The sequence below is a fragment of the Aotus nancymaae genome, unplaced genomic scaffold (genome assembly GCF_030222135.1).
Source record: "Aotus nancymaae isolate 86718 unplaced genomic scaffold, 86718_ANA_hifiasm-v0.15.2.pri h1tg000046l, whole genome shotgun sequence".
NCBI lineage: Eukaryota > Metazoa > Chordata > Mammalia > Primates > Aotidae > Aotus > Aotus nancymaae.
Window position 1 is genome coordinate 21,869,722 of NW_026988460.1, and position 12,050 is coordinate 21,881,771.

A 12,050-nucleotide genomic window follows, 5' to 3' on the forward strand; every position below is an offset into this window, starting at 1 on the left:
CTCTACAAATACAAAAATTAGTCGGATGTGGTGGCACATGCCTGTAATCCCAGCTTTTTGGAAGGCTGAGGCAGAAGAATATTTGAACATGGGAGGCGGAGGTTGCAGTGAGCTGAGACTACCCTACTGCACTCCAGGCTGGACAAAAGAGCAAGACTCCCTCTCAAAAAATAAAATAAATTAAGAAAACCTAAAGTTTGTTGCTTTCCAAGAAGGAAAGAAAACAAATGTTTTGACATCGATATCATTAGCCACAAAAAGTCACAAAGTGGCCTGGTGCAGTGGCTCATGCCTGTAATCTCAGCACTTTGAGAGGCTGAGGCATGCGGATCACAAGTTTAGGAGTTCGAGACCAGCCTGGCCAAGATGCTGAAATCCCATCTCTACTAAAAATACGAAAATTAGCCAGGCACGGTGGCGAGCACCTGTAGTCCCAGTTCCTCAGGAGGCTGAGGCAGGAGAATCGCTTGAACCTGGGAGGCGAAGGTTGCAGTGAGCCAAGATCACACCATTGCACTATAGCCTAGGTGACAGAGCAAGACTACATCTCAAAAAAAAAAGTCACATAGTACTTCTCCCCCAACTTCCATAGTAAAGCTAAACAGTAAGAAATAGTTTGTAAAGCATTTAACCAATGGTATCTAGATAGTCTGGATGAGAGCAAGCACGCTGCATTTTTAGGGATTCTAAATTCTTTAATTCTAAAATTAGATAAACCCTTATTGTCAGGCTTCAACAACTAAAAGAAAAACTAAAACTATAAGCAGATTAAAGAGAGCCTTGTTACCTTGTGCTGTTCTGGGACAGGCGTGGTGCACTTGTAAGAGTAATCCAAGCCCATTTCCCCAAATGCTACAGCCTTAGGGTGCCTTAAGGCTTGCAAAAGATTTCTTTCTTGACTCTCACTGTAGTAACGTGCAAAATGAGGGTGACAGCCAAAGGCCCCCCACACCAGATCCTCTTTTAATAGCTCCTCCCATAGGCAATCTGTCAAGGTGCGAGGGTCACAGAAGTCAGAGATACAACCCTGAAATTCCTTTGGGAAGGAGCTGCTGTAAATTTTTCTGAACTTTTTAAAGGTCCCTTGGAAAGACAATTTGGAATAGAGCATGTCCAAGTGACAATGAGTGTCAATGAAGCCCTCCTCTAGGCTTGGTTCCCGGTGGCTCTTTGGCAGGGAGCTGGATGAATGTCCTCCACAAGAACGTGGTGGCATCTCCTCTTGGAATGTTCTTTTCTCCACCTCTCTGTCTTCTAAGATTCTGGAAAAGCGAAATGAACGAGAATTCTGGGACTGGCCTTCCTCTGAGGCCTCCATATCTCTGGAAGTGTTTTGGGTGCTCCCTGAAGAGTTGGGGGAATAATCACTCAGGCGGCTCCAGCTGCTCCTCCCAACCTGGGCTGCATCGTTGCTGCCACTCCCTGTGGTGGGGTAGCTGGAAGGCTTGGGGCTGCTGGTCCAATAGCTGGCGTAGTCACACCAAGGACTACTGTACAAATGAGGGGGGTACATGACATAGTCATTGGTGAAGGAAGAAGGCTCTGCAACGGCTGAGGGTTTCAGCGAGACAGGTTCCTCCTGAGAGAATCTGACCGTGGAGATCTCCTCAACATCAGACCAGTCACTTCCAGAAGAGGGTTGCTCCATCACCACCTCCCTATCTTTATGCTGCACAAAAGAAGGCACACAACAGTGGGTTAGCCTTTCTATGTGAAGATGGTCTCCCAGGCTATCATCAGCTGAACATAAACCCTGGCTTGTTCTGGCCATGGTGACAGCTTTGCACTGGCTCATTAGCTCACTCTGTCACCTGGTTTCCTTATAATTTCCAGAAATGTCCAGAACTGAGCCAAGTTACTGCTGTGAACAGCTGTATTGGGTTCAGGGAATAGGCCTATAACCGTGGCCTCATCATGCCCTCCTAAAGGCGGTGCTCTACCTGCATCTCTTTCTTACTGACCCCTCGAGAAAAACTGCTCTCTAGAACATACTCCGGATTGGAGATTTTCGAGAAAAGCAGTGCCCAGCTTTTCCTCTCTAATACTCCCGTCAATATATTCAAAATGTGAAACTACAACAGTTGTGACAGTTTTATTCTTTTTCAGACAGAGTCTTGCTCTATCGCCCAGGCTGGAAAGCAGTGGTGAGATCTCAGCTCACTGCAGCCTTTAACTACTGGGCTGAAATGATCCTCTTGCCTCAGCCATCCAGGTAGCTGGGACTACAGGCACGCACCACCATACCTGGCTAATTTCTTGTACCTAGGGGGTCTCCCTATATTGCCCAGGCTGGTCTGAAACTCCTAGACTCAAGAAATCCTCCTGCCTTGGCCTCCCAAAGTGCTTAAATTACAGGCATGAGCCATGGCACTTGGCCACTGGGTCCCCAAATTATTCGACCCTTCTCCCAATTGAGAGTGGGGTCTGGCCAGGCACATTGGCTCATGCCTGTAATCTCAGCACTTTGGGAGGCTAAGGTGGGCAGATGACCTGAGATCACGAGTTCAAGACCAGCCGAGCCAACATGGTGAAATCCTGTCTCTACTAAAATACAAAAATTAGACGGGCATGATGGCGGGTGCCTGTAATCCCAGCTACTCGGGAGGCTGAGGGGGAGACTTGCTTGAACGCAGGAGATGGTGGTTGCAGTGAGCCAAGATCATACCACTGCACTCCAGCCTTGGGCAGCTGAGTGAGATTGTCTCCGAAGAAGGAAAAAAAGGGGGGGACTTCCGCCAAGATGGCCAAATAGGAACAGCTCTGGAGCACAGTTCCCAGCAACAGTGACACAGAATGCGAGAGATCTTTACATTTCCAACCGAGGTATCAGGTTCATTTCAATGGGACTGGTTGGACAGTGGGTATAGCCCAAGGGCAAACCGAGCAGGGTGGGACGTAGCCTCACCCAGAAGTGCAAGGGGCCGGAGGACTCCCTCTCCTACCCAAGGGAGGCCATCAGGGACTCTTCCAGACACTCTGGCACTCAGGCTCAGGTACTGCACTTTTCCCATGGTCTTAACAGCCCACAGACCAGGAGATTCCCGCCAGTGCCAACACCACCAATGCCGCAGTTTCCAGCACAAAACTGGGCCACTGTTCTAGCCAGCATCGCGGGTTTCCAGCACAAAACTGGGCAGCCATTTTAGACGGCACCTAGAAAGCCTGAGAGACAGAACCACCCATTCCCCTGAAATAAAAAGGGCTGAAGGCAGGGAGCCAAGTGATCTGGCTTGGCGGGTCCCACCCCAACAAAGACCAGCAAACTGAAACCCACCGGCTTGAGATTTTTGCAGCCAGCACAGCAGTTTGAGCTTGACCCGGGACAGTCAAGCTCCATGGGGGGATGGGCACCCGCCATTACCAAGGCAGTTCTAACTTTGCCTGGCAAACAAAATCGCAAGGAAGTTTACACAGCAGCTGAGTGGAGCCCACGGCAACTCAGCAAGGCACTGCAGGCAGACTGTGTCTAGACTCCCTCCTTGTTGGGCAGGGCATCTCTGAAAAAAAGGCAGCAGCCCCTCAGGGACTTATAAATAAAGCCCCACCTTCCCGGGACAGAGCACCTGGGAAAAGGGGTGGTTGTGAGTTCCACTTTAGCAGACTTAAACATTCCTGCCAAAAAGTTCTGAAGGGAGCAATGGAGCTCCAAGCACAGCACTTGAGCTCTGATAAGGGACAGACTGCCTCCTCAAGTGGCTCCCTGACCCCCATATATCCAAGAAACACCTCATACAGGAGAGCTGACATCTGGCAGGTACCCCTCTGGGACGTAGCTACCAGAGGAAGGAAAAGGCAGCAATCCTTGCTGTTTGGCAGCCCCCGCGGGTGATTCCCAGACAAGCAGGGTCTGGAGTGGACCTCCAGCAGTCCTGCAGCAGAGGGGCCTGTCTGTTAGAAGGAAAACTAAAAAACAGAAAGAAATAGCTTCAACATCAACAGAAAGGACATCCACTCAGAGACCCCATCTGAAAGTAACCAACTACAAAGGTAGATAAATCCACGAAGATGGGAAGAAATCAGCTCACCTCCTCTCCTCCAAGGGATCAAAACTCCTCACCAACAAGGGAACAAAACTGGATGGAGAATGAGTTTGATGAACTGACAGAAGAAGGCGTCAGAAGGTGGATAACAACAAACTTCTCTGAGCTAAAGGAGCATGTTCTAACCCAATGCAAAGAAACTAAGAACCTTGAAAAAAGGTTAGACGAAATGCTAACTAGAATAACCAGCTTAGAGAAGAACATAAGCGACTTGATGGAGTTGAAAAACACAGCATAAGAACATCACAAAGCATACACAAGTTTCAACAACCAAATTAATCAAGCAGAAGAAAGGATATGAGACTGAAGATCAACTCAATGAAATAAAACAAGAAGGCAAGATTAGAGAAAAAAAGTGAAAAGAAATGAACAAATCTTCCCAGAAATATGGGATTATGTGAAAACACCTAATCTATGTTTGATCAGTATACCTGAATGTGACAGGGAGAATGAAACCAAGCTGGAAAACACTCTTCAGGATATTATCCAGGAGAACTTTCCTGGATAAAGCAAAACTGGCTAGCAGCAAGGCAGGCCAACATTCAAATCCAGGAAATACAGAGACCACCACAAAGATATTCCTCAAGAAGAACAACCCCAAGGCACATGATCATCAGATTCACCAGGGTTAAAATGAAGGAAAAAATGCTAAGGGAAGCCAGAGATAAAGGTTGGGTACCCACAAAGGGAAGCCCATCAGACTCACAACGGATCTCTCAGCAGAAACCCTAGAAACCAGAAGAGAGTCAGGGCCAATATTCAACATCCTTAAAGAAAATATCTCTCAACCCAGAATTTCATATCCAGCCAAACTAAGCTTCATAAGTGAAGGAGAAATAAAACCCTTTACGGACAAGCAATTGCTGAGAGATTTCGTCACCATGAGGCCTGCTTTACAAGAGCTCCTGAAAGAAGCACTAAACATGGAGAGGAACAACCAGTACCACCCACTGCAAAAACATACCAAATGGTAAAGACCATCAACACAATGAAGAAACTGCATCAACTAACGGGCAAAACAACCAACTAGTATCAAAATGGCAGGATCAAATTCACATATAACAGTATTAAACTTAAATGTAAATAGGCTAAATGCCCCAATCAAAAGACACAGACTGGCAAATTGGATAAAGAGTCAAAACCCATCGGTGTGCTGTATTGAGAAGACCCATCTCCCGTGCAAAGACATACAAAGACTCAAAATAAAGGGATGGAGGAAGATTTACCAAGCAAATGGAAAGCAAAAAAAAGCAAGGATTGCAATCCTAGTCTCTGATAAAACGGACTTTAAACCAACAAAGATCAAAAGAGACAAAGAAGCGCATAATGGTAAAGGGATCAATGCAACAAGAAGAGCTAACTATCCTAAATATATATGCACCCAATACAGGAGCACCCAGATACATAAAGCAAGTGCTTAACGACCTACAAAGAGACTTAGACTCCCACACAGTAATAGTGGGAGAATTTAACACCCCAATGTCAATGTTAGACAGATCAACCAGACAGAAAATTAACAAAGATATCCAGGACTTGACCAAGCAGACCTAATAAGACATCTACAGAACTCTCTACCCTAAATCCACAGAATATACATTCTTCTCAGAACCACATCGCACTTACTCTAAAACTGATCATGTAATTGGAAGTAAAGCACTCCTCAGCAAATGCAAAACAATGGAAATTTTAACAACCAGTCTCTCAGACCACAGTGCAATCAAATTAGAACTCAGGATTAAGAAACTCACTCAAAACCGCACAACTACATGGAAACTCAACAACCTGCTCCTGAATGACTACTGGATAAATAATAAAATGAAGACAGAAATAAAGATGTTCTTCAAAACCAAAGAGAATGAAGATGCAACACACCAGAATCTTTGGGACACATTTAAAGCAGTGTCTAGAGGGAAATTTAAAGCACTAAATGCCCACATGAGAAGTGAGGAAAGATCTAAAATCGACACCCTATCATCACAATTAAAAGAACTAGAGGGGCAAGATCAAACAAATTCAAAAGCTAGCAGAAGACAAGAAATTAAGATCAGAGCAAAACTGAAAGAGAGAGAGACACAGAAAACCCTTCCAAAAAAAAAAAAAAAATTAATGAATCCAGGAGCTGGTTTTTTTTTTGAAAAGATCAACAAAATAGACCACTAGCCAGACTAATAAAAAAGAGAGAAGAATCGAATAGATGCAATAAAAAATGACAAAGGAGATATCACCACCAATTCCATAGAAATACAAACTACCATCAGAGATTACTACAAACACCTTTATGCACATAAACCAGTAAATCTAGAAGAAATGTACGAATTCCTGGATACTTACACCCTCCCAAGACTAAACCAGGAAGAAGTTGAATCCCTGAATAGAGCAATAACAAAGTCTGAGGTTGAGGCAGCAATTAATAGCCTACCAACCAAAAAAAGTCCAGGTCCAGACAGGTTCACAGCCGAATTCTACCAGATGTACAAAGAGGAGCTGGTACCATTCCTTCTGAAACTATTCCAAACAATACAAAAAGAAGGAATCCTCCCTAATTCATTTTATGAGACCAACATCACCCTAATACCAAAACCTGACAGAGACACAACTAAAAAAGAAAATTTCAGGCCAATATCCGTGATGAACATTGTTGCGAAAATCTTCAATAAAATACTGGCAAACCAAATCCAACAGCACATCAAAAAGCTTATCCATCACGATCAAGTAGGCTTCATCCCGGGGATGCAAGGCTGGTTTAACATCCGCAACTCTATAAACAGTAATCCATCACATAAACAGAACCAAAGACAAAAACCGCACGGTTATCTCAATAGATGCAGAGAAGGCCTTCGACAAAATTCAACAACCTTTATGGTAAAACTCTCAGTAAACTAGGTATCAATGGAACTTATCTCAAAATAATAAAATCTATTTATGACAAACTCACAGCCAGTATCATACTGAATGGGCAAAAACTGGAAGCATTCCCTTTAAAAACTGGCACTAGACAAGGGTGCCCTCTCTCACCACTCCTATTCAACTAGTATTGGAAGTTCTAGCCACAGCAATTAGGCAAGAAAAAGAAAGGGGATTTGATTAGGAAAAGAGGAAGCCAAATTGTCTCTATTTACAGATGACATAATTGTATATTTAAAAGACCCCATCATCTCAGCCCAGAACCTCCTTAACATGATAAGCAAATTCAGCAAAGTCTCAGAATACAAAATCAATGTGCAGAAACCACAAGCATTCCTATACACCAATAACAGAGAGCTAAATTACGAGTGAATTCCCATTCATAATTGCTACAAAGAGAATAAAATACCTAGGAAAACAACTAACAAGGAATGTGAAGGACCTCTTCAAGGAGAACTACAAATCACTGCTCAAGGAAATAAGAGAGGACACAAAGAGATGGAAAAACATTCCATGCTTATGGTTAGGAAGAATCAACATCATGAAAATGGCCATACTGCCCAAAGTAATTTATAGATTCAATGCTATTGCCATCAAGCTGCCATTGACCTTCTTCACAGAACTGGAAAAAACCACCTTAAACTTCATATGGAACCAAAAAAGGGTCTGCATAGCCAAGACAATCCTAAACAAAAAGAACAAAGCTGGAGGCATCACACTACCTGACTTCAAACTATACTACAAGGCTACAGTAATCAAAACAGCATGGTACCGGTACCAAAACAGAAATATAGACCTATGGAACAGAACAGAGGCCTCAGAAGTAACACAATATATCTACAACCATCTGATCTTTGATAAATCTGACAAAAACAAGCAATGGGGAAAGGATTCCCTGTTTAATAAATGATGTTGGGAAAACTGGCTAGCCATATGCAGAAAGCTGAAACTGGACCCCTTCCTTACACCTTATACCAAAATTAACTCCAGATGGATTAAAGATTTAAACATAAGACCTAACACCATAAAAACCCTAGAAGAAAACCTAAACAATACCATTCAGGACACAGGCATAGGCAAGGACTTCAAGATTAAAACACGAAAAGCAATGGCAACAAAAGCCAAAATAGACAAATGGGATCTAATTAAACTTAAGAACTTCTGTACAGCAAAAGGAACAATCATTAGCAAGAACCGGCAACCAAAAGAATGGGAAAAAATTTTTGCAATCTACCCATCTGACAAAGGGCTAATATCCAGAATCTACATAGAACTAAAACAAATTTACAAGAAAAAAAAAAATCAAAAAGTGGGTGAAGGCTATGAACAGACACTTTTCAAAAGAAGACATTTATGCAGCCAACAAACATGAAAAAATGCTCATCACTGGACATTAGAGAAATGCAAATCAAAACCACATTGAGATACCATTTCACACCAGTTAGAATGGCAACCATTAAAAAATCTGGAGACAACAGATGCTGGAGAGGATGTGGAGAAATAAGAATGCTTTTACACTGTTGTTGGGAGTATAAATTAGTTCAACCGTTGCAGAAGACAGTGTGGCAATTCCTCAAGGATCTAGAAATAGAAATACCATTTGACCCAGCAATCCCATTACTGGGTATATACCCAAAGAATTATAAATCGTTCTGTTATAAAGACACATGCACACATATGTTCACTGAGGCACTGTTTATAATAGCAAAGACTTGGAACCAACCCAAATGCCCATCAATGACAGACTGGATAAAGAAAATGTGGCACATATACACCATGGAATATGATACAGCCATAAAAAGGAAGAGTTCATGTCCTTTGCAGGGACATAGATGAAGCTGGAAACCATCATTCTCAGCAAACCAACACAACAACAGAAAACCAAACACCACATGTTCTCACTCGTAAGTGGGTGTTGAACAATGAGAACACATGGACACAGGGAGGGGAACATCATACACTGGGGCCTGTTGAGGGGTGGGGGGCCAGGGGAGGGATAGCAGGGGGTGGGGGGATGGGAGGGCAACATTAGGAGAAATATCTAATGTAGGTGACTTGGCGGGGGACGGATGGATGCAGCAAACCACCATGGCATGCATGTGTATACCTATGTAACAATCCTGCACAATCTGCACATGTAGCCCAGAACTTAAAAGTATAATTTTAAAAAAAACATAAAAAAAAAGAGAGAGAGAGTAGGGTCTGTGACCCCTCCACTTAATATGGACCTACGTAGAGAATTACTTATAGCCAACAGAAAATGCAACAGAAGTGAAACTGTGTAACTTCCACAGCCAGGTCAGAAGGGCCTTTGTAACTTCCATCTGGTTCACTCCATGTGCTTACTCTGGAGCAAGCCAAGCACCATGTAAGAAGTCCGACCACCCAAATGACAGAGCGGCCACGTGTAGGTGTGCCAGTTTACAACCTGGCTGACCTCCCAGCTGACAGCCAGCATCTGTCCACCATGTAAGTGAGCATCTCCGACGTCCAGCCCAGCCACGCTCTCGGATGATGACAGCCCTGGCCAATATCTGAAAGGAAACACATGAGGCTCCTCAAGCAAGACCTGCCCAGTGTAGACCTTTCTGAAATCCTGACCCACAAAACTGAGAGCAAACTAAAAGTTATTTAAACTACTAACTAGCAATAGTAACTGAAACAACCATTCCTTGCATTAAATAGATTTAGTCCTGCTAGAAAAGGTAAGCTCCACAAGGTCAGGAATTCTTATTTTTCTTCATTGATGTCTCTCAAACACCTATAACAGTGCCTGGCAGATAATAAGTGCTCATGAATATTTGCTGAATTAATTTGTAGAATAAATGGTGCCTGAACTTAGATTCACATCTCCAACTGGGGAGCATTTTAAAAACAGATTTTTAAGGCCCATTCCACACTGAAATATTGTGATTCAATAGATCTAGGGTGGGGCCAAGGAATCTGTATTTAATTCTCCCTGTAACTGTGATGCAGACCAGGTTTGAGAAATACAGTAAGCAGATCAGTATCAATTCTATACCTGCCAATGCCAGAAGGCTTCAGCAAGAAGCCTTACAAAGTTCTCTTAATGTTTTTATGAGTACATGTAATTCACATAATAAAAAAAAATTCACAATGAAAGAGCATTCTAGATAAATTATCTGATTAAAATGAACAAAACTGTTTATGTTGCCTGTACTAATATTTCATGCCCTTATCTATAACAGGAAACAAGTATTAATAGCAGAATTTAAATGAATTATTCATTTCCCATTTTACATTTTCCTGCCTTAGACTTCTTGCAGCTACTCCTCAAATGGCAGAAATATTCAAACAAGAATCTTTCCTAAAATGCAAGCTAATTTAAATGTAGCACATTTTAAATTTAATCTGAACTCCTGAAGCTGGGTGATGGGCACCTGGTGATTCAATATACTATTCTGTTTAATTTGAATGTTTACAATTTCCCCTAAAACCTTTAAAAATTTATCGATAAGGGAGAACAACCCCTCAAAAACTATCCTGCTTATAACAGAAAATTTCCATCAACCCAGACAATTAAAAATCGCAGTCTTGCCTAAGCTTGACAAGGTTTTTTCCCCCTGCTGAATTTTCTGAATATGTCCTGAGACATACTGGAATTACAAGTCTACTTTTGTGTAAGTGCATCTGAATGTTAGTGTGTTTATCATATACAGTAACACATCAGCATCTTTGCAATCTAGCTCTTCAAGATGTGTTTTACCACTCTTTTCAACAACACAAAAGTTAATCTGATTAAAATCCCCAAAAGCTCAAATACAAGGTAAGGTTTTCCCCAAAAAAATGATTCCTCACAAAAGAAGGTATCACTTTATATGCAAATCGTTACAAAGCCTGTTGTTTTACAAGGTGTACTCTTTGGTTTGAGGAAGACAACCCCAAACAGAGCTCAACAAAGCTAATTTTGGATGCTTACAGAGGTTCCCTAAACTCATTTTTTTTTCTTTTTTTGAGACGGTGTTTCACTCTTGTCACCCAGGATGGAGTGCAATGGCGAGATCTTGGCTCACTGCAACCTCCGCCTCCCAGGTTCAAGCAATTCTCCTGCCTCAGCCTCCCAAGTAGCTGGGATTACAGGAGCCTGCCACCACGCCTGGCTAACTTTGTGTATTTAGTAGAGATGGGGTTTCTCCATGTTGGTCAGGCTGGTCTCGAACTCCCAAACTCAGGTGATCCACCCACCTCCCAAAGTACTGGGATTACAGGCATGAGCCACCAGGCCCAGGCTTCTACACCCATTTTCTTAAAAAATGGGAGAGGGAGGTGATGAAATGTAACAGACTGAATATGAATAAATTATTCCTGGGGTTATTTCTTCACAGTTCTAAGCACTGAATGTCATTTTTAACAAACCTCTTAAGGATTACTTTTTGGGTTTTAAGATAACTTTTAAAAAATCATATGGTTAAAGGTAATACTGGAAAAATACTCAAATTTCCTTTCTTCTTTTCTTGAGACGAAGTCTCCCTCTGTCACCCAGGCTGGAGTGTGGTGGCGCAATCTCAGCTCACTACAAGATCTGCCTCCAGGTTCAAGTGAGTCTCCCGCTTCAGCCTACGGAGTAGCTGGGACGATAGGCACATGCCACCATGACCAGCTAACTTTTATATTTTTAGTAGAGACAGGGTTTCACCATGTTGGCCAGGCTGGTCTTGAACTCAGGACCTCAAGTGATATGCCTGCCTCAGCCTCCCAAAGTGCTGGGATTACAGGAATGAGCACCATGCCTGGCCAAAATATATTCAGATTTCTAACAGTGGTTATCTAGGTGGAAGAAAAGGACAAAACAGGACTGAATTTAAAAGGTACTTTTCACTAATTACCTTTTATTTTTGAACCATGGGGCTATACTTACTCAAAAAGTAATCTAAAAAAAATTTGGAGGTGGTCACATTATGGCAATCCCAAAAACATACCTCTAGGAAAAATGGAAACAGACTGCCTCAATGTGATATGACTATCTGCAACTTGTAATAAAATTTCCAAGAACAATATATACAGATTCAAAAAGTGCTATACTCTCATCAGCAAAAACCACACAGACGATCCTGTTTTTTACAACAAATAAATTATAACATCTTG

The 12,050-nt window shown here is 42.5% G+C and overlaps 1 protein-coding gene across 4 annotated transcripts in view; it reads right to left on the reverse strand.

Moving 5' to 3' along the window:
- The window catches only part of TATDN2 (TatD DNase domain containing 2), a 66,345-nt gene that overhangs the window by 37,314 nt on the left and 16,981 nt on the right, over nt 1-12,050 (reverse strand). For all 4 annotated transcript variants that reach the window (XR_010337230.1, XR_010337229.1, XR_001110503.2 and 1 more), the window contains exon 4: nt 788-1,669. Coding sequence is in view for 1 of the 4 variants with exons in the window: in XM_012471826.2 (XP_012327249.2) it covers nt 788-1,669 (882 nt within the window). In the remaining 3 variants the exon portion in view is untranslated. The remainder of the gene's footprint in view (nt 1-787; nt 1,670-12,050) is intronic.